The following is a 22,051-nucleotide window of genomic DNA, read 5'->3' as shown; positions in this document are numbered from 1 at the left end:
AAACCAGCTCAATGCAGTATCTTTTATTCCATAATGCTTCAGCTTTTGAATTAGAATATCATGGTTAACAGTATCAAATGCCTTTCTGATGTCCAGGAAGATAATTGCAGGATGCTTGGCACTGTTCTTAGCAGTAAATATACGATCAAACAGATCTAACATGAGATAAGTTGTAGAGTGATCTTTACGGAAACCATATTGATGCTCTGAAAGTATTCCCTTTTCATCAAGATATTGAGTCAGTTGGGAGTTCACACAAAATTCGATGCACTTTCCAAGAATCGGTAAAATTGAGATTGGTCGATAATTACTAGGGTTCTCAGTATCACCATCCTTATGGATTGGGGTGACTTTTGCAACCTTGCAGCTGTTTGGCATGATGCCACTGGATAAACTCAAATTTACAAGATGTGTTAATGGAGCAATAAATGCAGGTAAAATTTGTCTAAACACTCTCAATGGTATATGATCATTAGTGGATTTGCTACAAGGGATACTTGCCACATAGTCTAAGATATTGGACTCAGTTATTTCAGTAAAGCTATTCAAGCTGGTCTCGTTGTCAATCTGCTCATTTTGTAGATAAGATAGAAATTCATTTTCATTTTCCAGCTGCACTTCTGCTTGGATCTTTGGACCTATTTCAGCAAAATATTTATTGGTGGTTTCAGCATCAAGATTGTTATTGATATTGTTAGCTGTGTCTGTGTCTAATAGGAATAGTTATGTAAGTTATATGAAAGAGAATCCATTGGTAGCTAAGAGGAAGAAGGTTAATATAAAAGGTATTTAGTTGAAAATTTTTAAAAGTTTGTAATTATTATATGGTTTCAAACGTAAAGTGTTCATTTTCTGTGAATTTCTTTTTGAGATGCCCAGAGAGGCATTATTTATAATGTTATGTTATGTTACATTTGTTACCAATTATTCAATCAATACATATCATAAATAAGGGGCCATACTTGTTTCAATTATGTAACTGTATAGAATTATCATTATTATTACGGGGGGGGGGGGGGGGGGGGGGGGGGGGGGGGGGGGGGGGGGGAATCAGGTACCAAGTGCCGGACATCACGTCGACTAAGTTTAGTTTTGGATATTTTTCACTAGACCCACCCACCCCCCTTTGCGGTATTAACTGCTTTTTGGATAATACGTAAGACACCCACCCCTTTTGCCGCCGTTTGCGGTACTAACTGTCGAAAAATTATGGTACTAACTGTTTTTTGGTATATAGAATAAGATACCCACCCATAAATTGCTTTAAAACAGCTCATTAAACATTGGAAATGGGAAAATTATACCCACTATTTAGTAGGGGTTTTGTTTTCAATGTAGTCGAATTAGATAAAAAAGTTACACAACAAATTTTAAAATTACAAAAAACCCAAAAAAAAACTCAAAAAAACCTCAAAACCCATTCCCAAAATTGAAATTAGAGGTAAAATGGTTTTTCTGGGGTTGGACACCCAAAAAATGAACCCCTTAGTACCATGTACTAACTGTTTTTCTGGAAAATGGGCAGTAGACCCACCAGTTAGTACCATGTACTAACTGTGTTTTTGGGAGAAAAAATGACCCACCCACCAACGTCATGTCCGGTACTAAGTGTATGATCCCCCCCCCCCCCCCCCCCCCCCCCCCCCCCCCCCCCCCCCCCCCCCCCCCCCCCCCCCCCCCCCCCCCCCGATTATTATTATCATAAATTATAATATTGTAAACACTGCCCAGAATGGATGTTTTAAACTATAATTTTGTCGTAACTAATAATCTATTAATTTCAAAGTTGAATTTTAGTTAAGCATGAAATGTCACCACATCATAGTTAGGGTAAAAGATTATTCTTAAATTTTAAAATTAAGAAGCTTGATCTATGACTTAAAATTTAAACTTTTAGCAAAAGCATTAAGGAGTGCCTAAATTCAACGTTACGCCACTAATATCAGTGTCACTCAGTTGAGAAGGTTAGCTAAGGGTTCCATCAGGTCCATGCGAAATTACACATTTGTGTGCGAAATTACACATCTCCTTGATTGACTCAGCCGAGTGATGGGAAACTATGATCGAGGGTTACATGAGTGGGGGCATCCCCAATGGTGTAATGGCTGCCCAACGTAATGATTGGGGGCGGCATATTTCTAAATTTCAGGTAATTTTTAAAAGTCTGCCTTGTTTATTATCCCATCCACTTGAAAATTTGGACAAGGTGAAAAAATGTTTGGGGGTATAAAATTCTTCCAAGGGGCAGCTCATACAGCTACGTACACTTCGCCAATGGCCCTGCCAACAAATCGGTATTATCTTAGGGTACCCCTTCAGTACACTTACATTGTAGTGTACTGTTAACGATAGTCAATACTATAGTAAAAGTCATTAGGTTTCAAATGATTTGAGATCACATCAAACTTAATAATTCAATTGAATTGAACTTAAAACTAAAGCATACCCACTGTCAAAGCTTTTTTATTTATCATTATTTGCAATGATAAGGTCAGTACAAGATTCTCAAAATTTCTCTTCCTATGCCTCCTCTAGCTCTGTGTATAGGATATATGTAATATATACCATTATCGAATATAATTGATAATGTATTTAAATTTGTTGGTTTTTCCCTGCTGATCCCAAAAATTAATATTATACCATGAAAAGATGTGAAATTTTGTAGTTGACAATTACTATAAAAAGTTGAATCATCCTCAATTAGTCTTAATTTGAATAATTCTTCTATCTTGTTATTATTTGAAATATTTATTTTAATCTCACTCGATTAAATACACATTGCCAGATACTTTAATGTCAAACGAGAAGATCAGAAACCCAATTAAAAGATCACATCTGATTTCAATCTCCTCTGGGGCTACTGCTGGATGCCTAATTTATGTTGCTCAGATTAGAGCCTATCAGTACATGTTTAAGATGTGCAGAATTCACAGTGGTCTTCCTATTGTCTCATCAGTCCTTGGAGGTTTAGTTTTATCTACTGCATTTGTACAGTCAACTGTTACCATGGTAAACGTGACCAACTTTGTACATAGAAAGGTAAAAAAGGAGTCAGAGAAAGATATGCCGCTCTTTCATACATCTTATGAAACTATGATATGCTCAGCTGTGGTTAATTTAGGGATCTATAAACAAGGATATAAACAGAACCTCCGCACTGTTCTTCCAAGCCACATTATACTTCCAGGATCCTTTGCTGTTGAGTATTTAGCCCTAACATCAACTCATGTTACAAAACACAAAAAGCAAATTGTACAAGAACTTGGTCACAAGTACGGTTGTCACCATTGCGGGGGAAAAGCACCGAGGTATATAGCTGATCACATTCCTTCTACAAAATATTTATCAGAATTCAGCAATCTTGCTAGATTGAAAAGTTGGCACAGGTCGTTTTTACAATTATTATTTAAGCGTGATGTTTTGTCCACACAAATTCATCCACAAGTTCTGTTTCCTCAATGTAGACCTTGTTCCCATTCCCAAGCTGGACATGTAAGCCATCAACGACCCTTTGTCAAAAGTTTACAAGGTAAAGGAGGAATTGTCATGCACAAAATGAGACCTCATTACTATTTTATGTTTATGTTTCCCATTTATCTTGTATTTGATAAAATAAACATGACCATCACTTTTGGATGATGTTATATCAACGCAAGTGGAATGTATCAGATGTATTCTTGACAAATATAACTCTCAATTTAATATTTCCGGATATGAAATTGGTATAATGAACAAATAATGATGAACATGTTTTGCATACATTTTGGTTTTGCGTCATTCTAAAATCAACATTGGATTCTGCAACCTTCTCAAGAAGTCTAAAAGTATGTGAAAATCATGACAGTTGTCTATGATACATGAGAATTGGACCTATTGAATTAATCGATTGACTTGAATCATTTATAGCCATGATCCGTTGAGCAGTTGAAAGAAGAAGGCCAGCTGGCCTCACAAGATGTGTAGTACTAATCCAGAGTTAGAAGATGTATTGGTTAACAACAAGCACAGATTACACATCGAAACTTTCTTGGTTGGTTTTTTAATTCATTTGTAGTAGATTTGTAATTTCAAAATTTTGAATATATCAGCTTTATTCGTGACAAATTAATTGAGAAGTAGCAATTCAGTTTTTTAAACTATAGTTTCGTATTCCTTTCAGGATTCTTTCTCTGCTATCGCATCAGAGCTCGATAATCCTGCTCTAAGACGAAACAAGAATTTCAAGGCCTTCCTCAAACGATGTAAGTTTTCAGCCCAAATTCTCCTCTGGCTCAAGATCTCCTTGAATTTATTATTATTTCACACTGGTGAAAGCGGTAAGAATGTGGAATTTGTTTAATAGCGATTAAAATTGCTTTTTATAACCGAATTTGTCACAAATAACAAGTTAAAAATTCCAGATGAGGAGCCTTTCGAAGATCTTAAGGGATTTAGGACCCGTTACAGTGATTTTCAGAAATGCAAAATCATTGGAAGAGGTGCCTTTGGCGAAGTGCAAGTGGTAAGAACACTTAGAACATTATCAGTATTGTCATTCTCTGTGTAAAGCAAATTGATTTTGCCGGTTTGAACTGTACTTTTGTATTAATTTCAGTGAAGTTTAAAAGGTATAGTTTAGATTTATGGTACAATCCATCTATGATCTATATCAATTCCATTTTATCAGGTGAGGCACAGGGAGAATAGGCAGATCTATGCCATGAAGCTGCTCAGCAAATCTGAAATGGTGAGAACTTCGCAAATTAAATAATTCTATACGTCATCCTAGTATAATCTGAGGGCCATAGTCTTTTTAATTCGGATTTAAATGTGTAGTTTTTCGATATTACTAGTGAATAGACAAGGCCAAGGGATAATCTTACTTCTTTGAAATCAATTTTTATATCGATACAATTATTTCAGTCCCTGTTCATGCTATAATTGATCATTGTTGACTTAAATAAATGGAATTCATTAGATTATTAAACATCTAAGTTCCTTGGAATGTCGCCGGCATTGTTTTATTGATCGCAGCTTAGATAAGACTCTTCATAAGACCATGTCGCCCATCTGCATTGTCCTAGTCACTTCTATTGAATAAAAGAAGTACATTATAACAGAACTCAATATTATGCTGGTATTTCTTTCCAGTAGCTATCGCCGAGACCGCCTTGTCGCTAACCTTGCACAGTGTAAAAACTACAGCTAGGCTACTCAGGTCTCAGGTGATAAGTAGCTATACAAGGCACTCTCTCTCTCTCTCTTTCTGTCCTGGCTCTCTACAGAGAGAGAGAGAGAGAGAGGGTGTGTGTGCACTGTGCACCGTGGCCGTCGCACATATAATTATACATTCACCCAGACTGGAAGTGCTGTGATATGATAATATTACACCGCACATACCCGCTGCACTGCTGCTTCCCTTGCTATTAAATATGTAATTACTGTAACGTTAATTATATATAATACTAATTTTACAACCCGTGTTAAAAGATGTTAGATGGATGAAAGTTTCAAGGTGCTTGTTTTACAGCAGTTCGACTGGTTTGTATCGACCATTATATACTACCTACATGACAGTACATAGGTGTCCTGAACAACTTAGGTATAGATATACAAAATACAAATGTCTATTATATATTGGCTTAATTAAATGAAACATCCTAACACTGCACTGTTCATGTCGTGCAGTCTGTAGATGCCACGTGACATTTACCACGTCGTCTCTTCACTCGTTCTCCTCGCACACCTGACAGGATATAACGAGTTGTGATTGGCTAGCCGGTTGCAGAGCCGGACACACTCCGGCCTTGCACTGCATTCTAAATAATTTAGCACTGCTCAGAAGGGTACACTCTCTCCCGACACCGGTGTGCCAGTGAAGTACTTCACGTTCAAAATTTTTAGGGATTCGTTGACACATGGTCTCACTATCCACACCTATTAAAATATCGAGCTTAATACTGTCTTACAGCCTTAGAGGAATGCGTATGTACTGGAATATATAGCATATAATGTACTGCACATGAATATTATAAATATATAAATATATCAGCATACCTACATAACAAGTCAGAGTAAGATGTTGTCCGGTGTAAAACGTGATAATGCTCTTATTGGAAGCCGTAAGAGAAGAGAGGGTCTAGGTTAACATTTTTCCTTTCTCCCGGCCCGTGTCTGGGCACAAGAAAAGTAAACATTTACCCCCCACACAGCTCAAGAGATCAGACACCGCGTATTACTGGGAGGAGCGCGACATCATGGCCTTCTCGGAGAGCGAGTGGATAATCAAGTTATTCTACGCGTTCCAAGACGCACGCTACCTCTACATGGTGATGGAGTACATGCCGGGCGGCGATCTTGTCAACCTCATGTCTCAGTACGAGATCTCGGAAAAATGGGCCAAGTTTTACACGGCCGAGCTAATTGCTGCGCTCAATGTCGTACACGAACTGGGCTTCATTCACAGGTGAGTGTCTCTTGGAGGGCATGTGACATCAATACCGAGCCTACCTAACAGACACGCCACTCGGCAGTGCATTTTTTCGGGAACACATAAAAGAATAAAACCAATTTGCCTAATGTTGCACATTAAGTGGAATGGCTGTATCCCACGTGACTCATTATCTTTTTCTCAGGGATGTCAAACCAGACAACATGTTACTGGACGTCAGGGGTCACATGAAGTTAGCTGATTTTGGGACCTGTATGAGGGTGGACGAGGACGGTCTTATTAGATCCAGCACTGCGGTGGGAACACCAGACTACATCTCACCTGAGGTAGAGAATAATTTGTTATTTACCTGTTTTTTAAACTTAGTACTTGCCAGTTAACTTAATCGACCAATAAAGACACTGTGATATGACTGTGTACTGTGTAGAATAAATTCAAAACGCGTCGCATGTTGTGGAATTAAGGCGTGACTATAGACAACAGAGCTCTTTATTTGACACATGTTATTTCATTCTCTAAACATAGCTTCATTACATCACCATGCTGCGACTATGAAATTTAATCGCAATGTCATTTCAATACAACATAATTATTTAAACATAATTATGACATAATTTTTGAAAGTTTGATAAGGCTGAGACCAGATAGTATATCATAGGTTCTCTTGGCATGTCCACTAACACATCAATTGTGTTCTCCTGAAGTAAGTATCTGAATCTTGGGCGTGAAACGTGAAAGTGTTAATGTCGGCACATATATTATGCTTGTTGCGGTGTTACCGTCCTTATTCCTGTAAGTGTTGCTCAACTCTTGGTGACTCTAGAAGATGGTCTGAAATGTTACCATAACCTGGCTTTAATGTATTTCATTTCAAGCAAATTTGTTGTTTCAACATAGGGTTTAAAGATTGCAATGAGTTGTTTAAAACCTTCTTGGGCGCTTAAAACTTCATGAAACTTTTATAAGACTTTTCCTATAATTGTAACCAATCAGCTCAGTCATTTCATTCAATTCTGTAACTTGAAAAGTGTGCAATGAAATAGTATTTAATCTGTGAGTTCTTTGTTTAAGTAATCCAAGTGCAGGTTTTGGCTGCAGAGCGTCGAACTGAAGACTCGGTGAGAAAAATGAGACAAAATGTGTCTTTGTGTTGTGAGCTATACTTCTCTTAAAATCATCTTTCATTTGTTTATATCAAAAAAGTGAAAACTAATTGCACGGTGCAGCGTGGTAGGGAGGGTAGGTGTGGTGCAGCGTGGTAAGGAGGGTAGGTGTGGCGCAGCGTGGTAAGGAGGGTAGGTGTGGTGACTGGTGCAGCGTGGTAAGGAGGGTAGGTGTAGTGCAGCGTGGTAAGGAGGGTAGGTGTAGTGCAGCGTGGTAAGGAGGGTAGGTGTGGTGCAGCGTGGTAAGGAGGGTAGGTGTGGTGCAGCGTGGTAAGGAGGGTAGGTGTGGTGCAGCGTGATAGGGCGGGTAGGTGTGGTGCAGCGTGGTAGGGAGGGTAGCTGTGGTAGGTTCATTTAAATCACACTGTTGTGTTATGCTTTCCGTTCGTAGCCATTTGGTTCCTGTAATTGTACACATTCAAGCATTAAATATCGCGCATTAATGAAATATCATTTAACGCATACATTTAATACTCATTAAATACGATGTAACCGAAAGAACGATCTTGATCTTTGAGATCTATGTTTCAGTTCGATTTGTCACTGAATGAACGGCACCAGTGTACCCTGCTAGTTTTATAGTATATTATAGCTACCTTACAGTTACGGCCGCCGGCCGGGATTGTTAACGTAATATTACGCAAGCCAGATTTGGACGATTTTAGACCACCTCCCTTTAGCCATTTCATACTATTGTGTAAATTACAGCTTTGGTAAACCTATTATATATAGCAATCCGGCCACAGGCCACATGTATATTTACTAACCGCACATAAACTGAATGTCACATTTAGCGCCTTCTGTTACATACTAACACAGTATTACACACTAACACAGTACACACCAGTATTACACACTAACACAGTACACACCAGTATTACACACTAACACAGTACACACCAGTATTACACACTAACACAGTACACACCAGTATTACACACTAACACAGTACACACCAGTATTACACAGTACACACTAACACAGTACACACCAGTATTACACACTAACACAGTACACACCAGTATTACACACTAACACAGTACACACCAGTATTACACACTAACACAGTACACACCAGTATTACACAGTACACACTAACACAGTACACACCAGTATTACACACTAACACAGTACACACCAGTATTACACACTAACACAGTACACACCAGTATTACACACTAACACAGTACACACCAGTATTACACACTAACACAGTACACACCAGTATTACACACTAACACAGTACACACCAGTATTACACACTAACACAGTACACACCAGTATTACACACTAACACAGTACACACCAGTATTACACACTAACACACTACACACCAGTATTACACACTAACACAGTACACACCAGTATTACACACTAACACAGTACACACCAGTATTACACACTAACACAGTACACACCAGTATTACACACTAACACAGTACACACCAGTATTACACACTAACACAGTACACACCAGTATTACACACTAACACAGTACACACCAGTATTACACACTAACACAGTACACACCAGTATTACACACTAACACAGTACACACCAGTATTACACACTAACACAGTACACACCAGTATTACACACTAACACAGTACACACCGGTATTACACACTAACACAGTACACACCAGTATTACATACTAACACAGTACACACCAGTATTACACACTAACACACTACACACCAGTATTACACACTAACACAGTACACACCAGTATTACACACTAACACAGTACACACCAGTATTACACACTAACACAGTACACACCAGTATTACACACTAACACACTACACACCAGTATTACACACTAACACAGTACACACCAGTATTACACACTAACACAGTACACACCAGTATTACACACTAACACACTACACACCAGTATTACACACTAACACAGTACACACCAGTATTACACACTAACACAGTACACACCAGTATTACACGTTGCTAGCTGGTGAACCCTGTAAGGTTTCTGTTACAGCCTAAGTCGCGTGTTTTCCCTGAAATTATATTAGTGTAGGGAGGATGCGGCTTTATGGCTATGTGGAGTTGAGACACAGTTAATAAACTGCGGAGTGACTAAAATGCTATACAGCAAAAACAGAACGCTCCAACCAAACACTCCACCTACTGATCCTAACCACCCTAACAACTCTCTAGCTCTCTCTCTTCAACCCTCATTCCCTCACTTCTCTTGGTGCACAAAACCATTCTAACCTATGTATGTCCCCCTTACGGGTTCCACAAGCCCAACGGTACATAGTTAGACGAAAAACAGAGAAGCCTTGATTGCCAGATCAAGGACTGCATCAGTAGCAGCGAAATACGGATATACCTTCTCCCTTACAGTCAGCGAGCTGACAACTATCTGACTGTGTCTTTTAGGCCTTGCCACACCTTCGCTATTGCATCCGCTCGCCCGTATTCACTGACACATGCCACACCTGGGTTTAGTATGAAGATGTACGCATATTCACCCAAGATGCGGAGATGCCTCAGTTTAGCGAGTTGAGATACAACAGCAAACTCACAGGAGCATGGATCAGAATCATCAGTTACCAACCTGACACCGTTTCGGGGCTTTAATCGCAATACGGTTTTCCTGTCAGGCGCCCCAGCAGTCCACCCTTGAACCACCATCTGATCCGAGAGTCACTTGAGGAGACCCGTTAGAGCTCGCAATTGGCGACGAGATAACGTTTATGGTACCTCTAGATGTTATAGTGAACTCTCAAGCTCCAACCTTCCTGAACTCCCACTCCCTCTTTCTCGATAACAAGTAAATCCATCTGGAACAGTGGGCTGCCTCTTTCCCGCTGTCTCGTACCAGCTTCTTCAGCTCTCTTCCCCTAAAACCAATCCTCCTCGCAGCTCTCTCCAAACTCTGCGCAACCACTCCCCTAGCTCCAACTTCGACTGCGGCATTATAACAGCACCACCCTTTCGCCTGAATCTCAGCCTGCAGACCGCTGTATCGGTCGAGCTTGTACTCGTGCGATTCAGCGATCCGCTCTTCAGATGGTACTGTTAGCTCCCACCAAATAACTGTCTTTGCCGACCTTGAGAATATCACAAGGTCCGGCCTCAGCCGTGTTTCCACAATCTCACTGGGAAACTTAAGCTGCCCCTCAAGGTCTGACAGCACTATCCAATCCCGATACCCACTCAGGATCCCAAAACCACGACTCTCCTTCCGGTCGTCTGTACCTGCTTTTCTCTTCCCAGCAGGAACAAAATCAATGAACTGTCTTCCATCGCCGGCCTTGTTCTTATAAGTGTTCACTCGGCGATCACAATGGAAGACAACCTGTTCAGATATCTGCTTCAGAACCTTGTCGTGCCGCCATCTATACCTTCCTTGACTAAGGGCCACCTTACACCCAGCCAAAATGTGCTGAATGGTGCCCATCCTCTCCTCACATAACTTGCACTTCCCATCCTCATCTTCACTCCACTTGGAAACCATAGAGGGGGTTAAGAGGGTGCCGTACACAGCACTTAGCATGAACCCAATAAGTGAGTCACCATACTTAAAAAGTGTATGCCAGCTCAAATCCGTCTTCATTACGAGCTCTCTCCACTCACCCCACCTGCTCTGCATCTCCAGAGAACCTACTTGCACCTCCCTCTCTCTTTCAATGTTCTCCTTCACTCTCAGCATGACCTCCCTCTCTCTTTCCCGCTCATCCATCCTCTCCCAAGGTTTTTTCCAGTCACCAAAACCGATGCCAACTCTTTTTTGAGGTTGCACCATCCCTCGCACCGATTCACAGACCAAATCTCTTCTGGCCTCTTCCAGTTCTGTCTCAGGCCTCCAAACTCTACCAGAACGAACTTGTGGCTGGACTGCTTTAATCAGGTCATCCTTAGATGTCTGATAGGATTGCAACAGTCGACACTTCTCTATCTTCCATGTATCTGTCAAACTGCTCACCGGTAAGGCCACACTGGATGCTTGACTGAACAGACAAAGACCACTCAGAGTGTGCCCCACCCCTAACCACTTCCTGAGGAAACTATTGGTATTCTGTTCCCATCTGGTAACTGTTGTGATCGGAATATCATAGATGGCAAGAGGCCACTTCAGTTTTGGAAGGACCATGTACTGATATCCCCAGCACTTCTGGAGTCCAGTAAGGGAACTTTCATCGAGTCTCCGAAGAAAAGTGTTAAGGTCGACCTTGGTTGAGTCGATGACTGATTTGTCATTTCCTTCCACTCTTATCCATCTCCCAAGGAATTTTATCGGCTTCTCTGACACATTCGGAATCACCTCACCACCCAACTGCAAACACAACTCTTCTCTCTCCACCTCCTCCTCTCCTACCACTACCTCCTCAACCCACCTCACAGCCACTCCCTTCTTCAACACCAGTGCTCTGGACTTGGAGGACTTTAACTTAAATCTGGACCAGTCCACGTACTTCTGAAACACATTGAGTAACGTTTGCATATCCTCTGCACGTGCGGTCGTCAGACAGCTATCGTCCATAAACAGCTTCAGAGTTGGTATCGGTGTGTCATCCTTGATGTACTCAATGCTTCTCGGAACCTTAGACTTTAGGTGTTCATGCCCAAGGTTCATGCACAAGACAAACAAGATGACTGATATCACACACCCCATGAAGATTCCTATCTCAAACTGCTGCCAGTCTGATGTCACCGTTCTTGAGGAGAACCTTCCGAATACCCCGGAGAAGTACCGTAGGATAATATTGATAACCTTCTCGGGGACGTTGTAGAAACGGAGGGCCCTGGCAATCAGAACATGGGGTACCGCTCCGTAAGCGTTAGCCAGGTCAAGCCATACCACACTCAGATCCTTCTTCTTGACCTTTGCTTCCTTCAGTACCTCCCACATGGCACCAAAATGCTCCGTGCACCCACGGACGCCTGGCACACCACCCTTCTGTATAGAGAGGTCTACATATCCATTCGAGACAACAAAGCTGGTCAACCTCTTCGCCAGGATCGCCAAATAAATCTTCCCTTGAATGTTACCCAGGGAAATAGGCCGTCCTGAACTTGGTGAAAAGTCGCCATCCGCCTTTGGGATGTAGACACCCTCGAAATACCTACAATTGTCAGGATATTCTTCTAACTTATATCCAGTTCTTAACAGGTCCCAGAGATTCTTGGCAATACCAGGACATCTCTTGTACACTGTGTACGGGATCCCGTTGTTACCCGGGGCACTCTTGCTCCTTGCCTTCTTTACAACCTCCTCAAACTCCTTCTTGGACACCGTTGTGAGGTCAAAGGCAACAGAGGGTTCAGGAGCACACTCAGGCAGACCCTCAAGTATACCAAGGGGCTGCTGCCGGGCTGGATCTCCGTATGTTCTGGCCAAGTGATCATCTAGCTCCTCCTTTGAACACTTAAGCTCCCCCACTGGACTTGGATTTAGCACTCCCTTGACTGTCTTGAAAGGGTCGCGTCCAAAATCCCCTCTAACTCTCCTTATCTCTCTCTGCTTCTGTCTCCTTTTCTCAGCCCTCCTCAACTTCATCAAACGACCAGCCAACACTCTCAATAATGCCTCATAACCATCCTTCTCTATCTCACTCCTTGCCTTCCTTTTCTTCCTCCTCAACTGCTTCCTCTTTTCAATCAGGCTGTCAATCTCCTCCTTTCGCCTGTTCTTAAAGCTCATGGACTTCTTTCCACTACCAGCACCTACTTCAACAATACCAAACAACTTGACACCCTCGTCGTACACTACATCACAATGACTCACCATCTTCTCTTGAAATGGTTTCCGCTTGAGAACCACTGCAAACTTCTCTACCACACACTCATCAAACTTACTCCATCGACCATCATTGGACGCCGGCCACTTTACCTTGTCTCTTTTGCTAGCAGGTGGTTCGACTGAAATTCTCTTGTCAAGGAATTTGTAAGGAATTTGTACTCCGGTACAAATTCCTTATTATATATCTTCATGGTGAACTTTCATATTCACCGCTCGCGCTCATCATATCAAATGAATCATATTGATAGATATCTTCAAATACATATTTCGCATCTTCGCAATATTTGATCTGCACTTTACATTCTTCAAAAACTTTACAACTGATACTTCCTTGAGAAATTATTTACGGATTGTTACCTTCCGAACATTCTGATTTTACGACAACAAGTGCCCTGTGATTCAATAAGATATGTACTCAAAAATGTATCGCTAGTACGAAGATTTATTAAGTCACAAAAATATTTTTGCTACTCAAAAAGTAACCGCTTCAATGACGGGCTAACCCGTAACCTACGAAGGTATTAATAATGGACGCTTGCTCCACGATAAAAGATGATGTGAGTTTAATCTGTCTTCTTCCACTGCTACAGCTATCCCTACCAGCTATCCCTCTCTCTAGCCACCTTCTCACACGTGGCATAAGGTTAAGCGCGCACGGTGGCTCATGCCAGAGTTACGCGCCATGGTCGCCAAGGGATTGCGTAAGACTAACTGGGCGGTGCTACAAACTCTACCTGATGGCTAGACACTCTAACAAGAATACTTACTGTCGGGTGTTTTAGTGGTGCAGTGTGGCTGGCTCCTGGTCCCTTGATCAGTCCCAGTCTCTAGATCTGACCAGCTGGTACTCTGCCCTGGTTAATTGTGCAGTAATTAAACTTGTATATCTCTGTAATTAGTGTGTGCTGCAGGGTCTTGATTGGGTCTCACACAAACTAAGCGGGAATTAACACCGAGTGTATTGTAAGTTCCATGTAAGAGTTGCTAGAGCGCGTGTGACATACTAACATATCTAGTAACATATCTAGCATTGCTGGGATTCCCAAAATATTCATGTCATGTGTGTGAGCGGATGTTTGGAGCTATATTTAGTTCTTGAAAGCTAACCGCACTTTTACCTACCGCTGATCTGGCAATAACAAGTGATTGATAGACTTGATACTAGGGGTGGAAGGAATCACGTGACAGCCATGTGAGTGTCGGATTGGACGCTTGTTAAGATTAATTGTTTATTGATTGGAATTGCGTATGAAAATAATCTAGCAGTGTTGACTCCCCGCCCGTGATCAAGTCTATAAATCAAATAATTCGGTTGTTTCTTTGAACTGGCTTACTCCAGCTCAGCTATTTTCAAAGTGCCATGATGAGAAATGGCTATATATCCCGCTATATCTATTATCTTTAGTATGTACCCTTGGTATGTACCCTTGGTATGTACCCACATTCTAGTGCGGTAACACACATATTTGCGTGTGTAACACACGTATTTGGGTGTGTTTGATGGTGTAATAAGAACACACATAGTACACACACCAGCTAATAACTTACAGTACCTAATGTCCCGACATGTCATCAGGTGCTCACCTCTCAAAATGCGGATGGAGTGTACGGTAAAGAATGTGACTGGTGGAGCGTCGGAATATTTCTCTACGAAATGATGGTATGTACCCGCACTTTATGTACCCGCACTTTGCGTACCCGCACTTTATGTACCCGCACTTTGCGTACCCGCACTTTAATAGTAGTGTACTCCAACTAGGAACCCACACTTCGGCTACCAACATTCTTAATACCTAGCTATCCATGCTAGTCTAGTGCTGAATTTGCGATGTAAATTTACAAGTCTTAATTTTTGTTGAAGTCTTAGATTGCACCTACTGTAAACCCCTGAATACCCTGCCTTAGAATACCGTTATTGCTCTTCTGTGTTCCTCTAGACTGTACACACTCAAATCATAATATTTAATATGATAGCTCATATTTTAACGAAATTTCATGGTTCGATAGTAGATAATTTGACATGACTGATGACTAGCAAAATAGTATCTCCAGAATACGTTGCTTGCAGGCTTGAATGGATCCTTTGAAAATTACCTATTCAAGTAATTAGCAATTGCTGAGTTAAAATGTCATAACTCACATAATATTAACCACTTAATTACCCTGATTAATTAAGCTTGTAGTAACAGCTGTTTCCTCAGGTGGGAGAATGTCCCTTTTTCTCTGAGTCCCTGGTCGGAACCTACTCCAACATTATGGACCATGAGAAGACCCTGGCCTTCCCAGACGACGTTGTTATGAGTCCGAGCTGTATCGATCTGATCCGCAACTTGCTTACCAGCCGTGAGCACCGTCTGGGTCGAATCGATGTAAACGAGATAAAACAGCACAGATTCTTCATCAAGAACAACTCTCATTTTACCTGGGAGAACCTTCGAGATTGTGAGTGGTCCGTCTGTTCATGCGACTGAAATTTATTATCTTGTAACATTTAGACTTAATGAACCGAAAGTATTTGCTTCCTGTTTTGAACACACCTGTTGAAACGTGCCAGTATTTCCGGATGTGCATATTGATTCTCATTAACAGCTGCCCTCCCAGATATTTGAACTATCCGATTCTAGAACACCTCCATTTTACAGGTAACGCCCCTGTCGAGTTCTCCCTAGAGGGTGACGACGACACCCGTAACTTTGACGATTTTGACGACGAGGATGTTAACACGAACTTTGAAAACACGTCCGGGTTTATCGGAAATCACCTGCCCTTCGTTGGGTTCACGTATAGGCACGACTACACGCCCTTTGCGGGCCAGACCGGAGGCGCGAGCACTGCCGAGGTTGCTAAAATAGAAGAGGAAATTGGTCAGTGGAGAAACAAGGCTAACGAAAATCTTGCCAAGTATAAGTGAGTCTCGCTTTTTTCTTCCTTAAACTTATTGTCGCCCGGCAGCAGCAGCACGTCGTTTATTATACTACTTACATGTAAATGTAATTTGTTGCTAACTTTTAGTGTATAATTCCTAATTTTACCTCCAATAACCTCTAGAACACTGCTTCACTGGTAGTGTTAGGGTCTTCATTAGATCAGGGTGTCAGCTGGCAGATGATTTAATTCAGGGTATATTATGTCGAGTTAATTATAATCTAGAGATTTCGTCAGAGTCATTAACTTTCATGGCACAGCTGTCAAGTTTTCTGAGTCTCTTGTATATAATATATAAATTAGTTTTGTACCAAGTTGGTACAGGACAGTACCTGTGTATGATATGATGATATATAGAGTGTGTACAGCTCTGATAGTAAACCAAATCATTCCTGACATATCTCAACATTTTCAACACCACGAGATTACTATAATCGAGAATGTGTCATGTGTGTTGGTACACACAAACATAACAATATGTAATGTATGTGGGTACAGTACACACGCATAATATGTTATGTATAATTATGATTATTAAGCTCCATATTATTATCCTGGTATCTTATCATTACACGTGGATATTTACATAGCTTATTACGGACCACACTTTCCTTACACAACGTGTCATCACACAATATTACTGACATGTACTAAAGGTTCCAACTTCTGTTCTATGATACAGAATGTACTGCTGTCAGTACTTAAATAGGATGGAGATAACGTCAGATAACACCCGGAAGTCCCATTAAATTCTTAATTTTGTGCAAGGTTTAATAATGAATATATTATGATTCAATGATAGTATAATCAGTCAGATTAATATAAATTAAAGGATTGTACTTCCTATTTTGGAGAGGACAAGACGCGCACACTTATCACCAAACAATGATTCACATTTTGTGTCCGATGATTTGTTTCTTATCTTCACAACGGCTTGGTGGTCTAGGGGTATGATTCTCGCTTAGGGTGCGAGAGGTCCCGGGTTCAATTCCCGGCCAAGCCCATCTTTTGAATATTTAGCTTTTATATGATCAAAGGAATACAAACAGATTTCAAGTTTGATTCTGACAGTGGCGATTTCTCCCTGGCTGTATCGGGGCTGGTGGTGTCATGGTATTAAATCTTGGACAATTTGTTATTGGTAGGTACACGTGTTCCATTAACTTACTCTTGGGGTGATATAAGGACTTCATTGAGTCCATGCAGCCCCCACGGTCGACTTGGCTGAATGATCAGGAAACCGTGATTGACGGTTGAAGGAGATAGGGGGCCTGCCAAAAGATCTGGAATCCTCTTTAAGTAAACAAACATTGATATAACAATATATAAACAATATCGGTAGAAGAAATCTCCTAAATAACCGGATAAAGAACTCCTTGTTTTACGTTGGCGAGACTCTTCTGACTCCTCCGAGTTATAGTGATATTATTCACAAATAAAAGGCATTATATTATGTGCAGTCTTGCTCGCCTGCTGATACGTGTTCCTCCCGATCCCAAATACTATTCCAGCATAGTTCAGGACGGAATTTTGTCGAATATCTGATGATATAAGACGACATTTTGTCGAATATCTGATGATCTAAGACTTGTTAGAAATTCTTGATATTTGAAAAAGAAATATTTAATTTGTGTAAATTGGAATTGGTTGATGCAGAAATAGTTCACGACACATAGCGTAGAAAAGATAAATATTTCGGTTGTACTACTACATATCACTGTTTTACTGCAACATACTTTCGCTGCTAATATACGAATATGAATACTTGAATATTATAGATTAAAAATTTGCTTTTATTGCGAAGCCTGCCATATGTTTAAAAAAACGTTATTTACAAAGACATTCCATTGCACATGTCAAACATGAAAGCATTAAACGATTTATTATGTGTTAAACTTTAGCAGCCCTCCTATTTAAAATTCGACACCCGAGCCAGGAACACTCTCTTCCACTATTTCCAGCACGACATTACATTGAATTATCTCACTGTCACTGAGTTAAGTCTCTTCGTTCCTGCCGCCCTCCTCCTCCTTTTCTTGTACCCGTACCTACACAAATAGTTCCGGTATGTGTGTTGAGCGAGCAGTGGTTCCACCCTAGTTCCGTACTCCTTATCACAGTAGTGGCTCCACAGGGTGGGGGTAGAGAAGAGGGAGAACAGTCGCTTGTTTACACGGCACACCTGGTATGTGGCCCGTAACGGCAGATAATGTAATATCTTTAATATGATTTCTGTGGGTAAGTTCCCCACTTCCATGCTGCCAACCGTAATTTTCTGGGTGTAAATGTTTCTGAGAGATGGGAAGGGATTGTGACGGGGAGGGTTTCTGATGTTTGAGAAATCACCCAAAAGTGGAAGGTTTCGTTATCGTACCAGCTGTGTGTTAAGTGTAAACAGTGGGTTTGAGTATGAGTGTCTGATTACAGCTGCTGTAAAAATCGAGTTTCTCCCGGCAAGATTTGGCAATATTAAACACAAAACAATTCAGACGAAACTTGACGATAATAGAACAAGTTGATTTCAACGGTTATTCGAAATTTGATTAAGAAGTCACGATAAAAATACAGCACTTGGTACACAAAAATACATCCATTAGCGTGATTTAATGAGATGTTAATTGCAGTGATTAACTCACTATATGATAATAATTGGCTCGTTACCCAACACATATTATATCCGTGTTAATTGAACTGGGGGAAGAGAGCCGGAGTGTATTTGTGTGTTCAACTACTTCTCCTGCCTCCCAATTAAACCTATAACTGGGTAGTGTGTGCGTAGTGACTAGTGTGTGTGTAGTTGTGTGTAACGGTAGCCGTACAGTGTAATTTATCCTAAATATGGCATTTATATGCGTAAGATATTGCATATTATTTTTAATACACATCCAAGTGGTGAGTGGTTCTTTGTACAATGTACATGTCAGATTGTATCAAATATAGAAACGTTTTCCTCAACTGGTGACTTTTTATTAATGGAAGGAACATGCCCGGAAAACATTATTATAGGCAAGCACATGGTCATGAACTCGTAGGAACATAGCTATAGGTCCTGCGATCAGAAATAATTTTTCAACAATACAAGCCCCCCAGTCCTCCCTCCCTCCCTCCTCCCTCCCCCCTCCCTCCCTCCCTCCCTCCCTCCCTCCCTCCCTCCCTCCCTCCCTCCCTCCCTCCCTCCCTCCCTCCCTCCCTCCCTTCCTCCCTCCCTCCCTCCCTCCCTCCCTCCCTCCCTCCCTTCCTCCATCTCTCCCTCCCTTCCTCCATCTCTCCCTCCCTCCCTCCCTCCCTCCGTCCATCCGTCCCTCCTTCCCTCCCTCCCTCCCTCTCTTCCTTCCTTCCTTCCTTCCTTCCTTCCTTCCTTCCTTCCTTCCTTCCTTCCTTCCTTCCTTCCTTCCTTCCTTCCTTCCTCTCTCTCTCTATCTCTCTCTCTCTCTCTCTCTCTCTCTCTCTCTCTCTCTCTCTCTCTCTCTCTCTCTCTCTTTCCCTTCCTCCCTCCCTCCCTCCCTCCCTCCCTCCCTCCCTCCCTCCCTCCCTCCCTCCCTCCCTCCCTCCCTCCCTCCCTCCCTCCCTCCCTCCCTCCCTCCCTCCCTCCCTCCCTCCCTTCCTCCCTCTCTACTCTCTCATAACACATGACATAACTACATAATGTAGCGCTGTGATACACAGTGTTACGTGTTTTAAACAGTAGCATCGCACAGTACCAGGGTTTTGTTGGTAACCTTAACATTAACGAGTCTCAGGCGCTGTCTGGTGACTCATTGTACATCATAGTTTCTGGTATGCAGGTGTTATGCAAGTATGCCAGGCTGGAATGTGCCAAGGTTTGTGTTTCCCCGATATCCTTTAAACAGGATGTGGCCTTGTGGCGGCCTCTTCTCTTCACCTAGGTATTGTAAGGTCGGGGCCGGGGTCGTAGTGAGGTTCCTAGCACTGATGTGAAATATAGTGAAATATAGTGAAATATATCTAAATATAGTTAGATGTAGTGATTTATAGCGAATAAAATGAAATATATCGATACATAGTGAAATCTAGTGATATCTAGTGATATCTAGTGATATCTAGTGATATCTAGTGATATCTAGTGATATCTAGTGATATTTAGTGATATCTAGTGATATCTAGTGAATTCAAGAGAGCTTGCCCCGTTAACAATGTAATGTTTCAGTGATGCACAAAGACAGCTGTTGAGGACGAAAGATGCGCTGATTGAAATGGAGGCAGAAGCTAACAACACTAACAACGACCAACTTATCGCAAAATACGAAGTTCAGCTCGACACGGTAATCTTTGTAGTGATATTATCTACTTATCATAGTGATATTATCTGCTAATCGTTGCAACATGAGTGTTTTATCTATAGTGTGATTGTTTTCTAAGTAAATCGTTCGCTAGATGAAGCGGGAAAACGATCAAGATAAGGAAATCATCAAGAGAATGAAGACTAAAAATGAGGAGCTGCAGAAAACTATCGTAGCTGCAAAATCCGACAATGGTACACTATCTTTGATTTGTTCCAATGATTCAAAACTAAATTTGATTATTTTTTGCCCAATCTTTAATCGGAGAAATTCGCTGCTGTATACTTTCTGTTTCCGATGTTAAAACGTTATATTCTATTTATTACACACGGTTCAACTTATTTCCAGCACCCCAAAAATAAATCTTACCATTGATAATAAACCTGATGGTACTGACATGATAACAGTGAAACATCTGTGAAGTTTAACGTAGTAGTCTGTAGAAAAGGTACTGATATATCTTGTATCTGTAGATAACGTAGCTGAAGCAATGAAGCAGTTAAAGAGCAAGATAGATGAGCTAGACGCCACCAAGAACAAGCTAACTGATGTTAGTGTGCAGAAGGACAACCTCCAGACCCAGTGGAACGATGTTAATCAGGTAACAGTTGCTAATGGTAGTTAGACGGCGCACGCTCACACTTGTTTTCACATAGATCTAAGATCCAACACTGCCGTCTGAATATAAAAACAAACTCACGATGCATTCTCTTTTGAGACGGAGATCCTGAGCCTAGATCCTGGGAGCAGATCTCAAAATTACCATTCCATTTCTTTAATAAGTCAGTCATAAACAGTAGGAAATAACAGCCGTAACGTAATTGCCGGGTGAATATGTCGGGCTAAAATGTAAGCATGCCACAACACAACAACACAACAATTGAATCTGCATTGTCCGATCTAACATATTTTAATTGATCTTCATTATTCACACTGAGCTCACAAAATCCTCAGCAATGTGCCAAGTTGAAAACAGCTAACCGCGACTTGGAGAAGGAATTACAGACAGTCAAGGCAGCTAGAGCCGCCCTCGAGTCGACGATAAAGAACAACAAGAAAAAGCTTCAGGAGCAGTACAACAACGTCCAGGTTGAAAAGGACAAAAACATCGTACTGGATGGTACGTCTTAGCATGTTTGGAGAACATATTTCAGCACAGTTATATTACATCTGGATATTATATATTATGGGTTGCAATATATTTTAGCTGCAGCACTGTACATGTAAATACTGCTACCCATACCTTACTTTAATTCGGTGCTGGGTATAATATCTCCCTACACACTCTGTATTGTCCTGTGATTCGCACGGCGCTTTAACTACACTCTTTGTTAAAGACGCCACATCCACACTGTTACAATCGGTGGCGGCTCCTCTCTTCAACATTCCAATATAATACCCCCGCTATTTGGAATACAGGTCCAACACCCCCACATGACACACTGTCCTACACTAAATACTG

General features: G+C 41.3%; 1 protein-coding gene and 1 non-coding gene across 8 annotated transcripts in view; both read left to right on the top strand.

The window, feature by feature from the left end:
* Positions 1 to 3,893: 3,893 nt before the first annotated feature.
* The window catches only part of LOC134818152 (rho-associated protein kinase 2-like), a 28,951-nt gene continuing 10,793 nt past the window's right edge, over positions 3,894 to 22,051 (top strand). For 6 of the 7 annotated variants that reach the window (XM_063827595.1, XM_063827622.1, XM_063827607.1 and 3 more), the window contains exons 1-13: positions 3,895 to 4,030; positions 4,160 to 4,241; positions 4,401 to 4,501; positions 4,667 to 4,726; positions 6,192 to 6,445; positions 6,615 to 6,756; positions 14,940 to 15,023; positions 15,565 to 15,805; positions 16,006 to 16,270; positions 20,457 to 20,571; positions 20,684 to 20,783; positions 21,063 to 21,190; positions 21,544 to 21,709. In XM_063827595.1, the coding sequence (XP_063683665.1) occupies positions 3,956 to 4,030; positions 4,160 to 4,241; positions 4,401 to 4,501; positions 4,667 to 4,726; positions 6,192 to 6,445; positions 6,615 to 6,756; positions 14,940 to 15,023; positions 15,565 to 15,805; positions 16,006 to 16,270; positions 20,457 to 20,571; positions 20,684 to 20,783; positions 21,063 to 21,190; positions 21,544 to 21,709 (1,813 nt within the window). In that variant the 5' untranslated portion in view covers positions 3,895 to 3,955. Of the gene's footprint in view, positions 4,031 to 4,159; positions 4,242 to 4,400; positions 4,502 to 4,666; positions 4,727 to 6,191; positions 6,446 to 6,614; positions 6,757 to 14,939; positions 15,024 to 15,564; positions 15,806 to 16,005; positions 16,271 to 20,456; positions 20,572 to 20,683; positions 20,784 to 21,062; positions 21,191 to 21,543; positions 21,710 to 22,051 lie in introns of all 7 variants that reach the window. The other variant, XM_063827589.1, reaches the window with a different exon arrangement.
* Positions 17,220 to 17,291, top strand: Trnap-agg (transfer RNA proline (anticodon AGG)). Its single transcript has one exon. It is a non-coding gene; the product is annotated as a tRNA-Pro (tRNA).

The sequence above is a fragment of the Bolinopsis microptera genome, chromosome 1 (genome assembly GCF_026151205.1).
Source record: "Bolinopsis microptera isolate Bmic1 chromosome 1, MBARI_Bmic_1.0, whole genome shotgun sequence".
Lineage (NCBI taxonomy): Eukaryota > Metazoa > Ctenophora > Tentaculata > Lobata > Bolinopsidae > Bolinopsis > Bolinopsis microptera.
The sequence above is the reverse complement of the archived record's forward strand: the minus strand, read 5'-3'. Positions and strand labels throughout refer to the sequence as shown.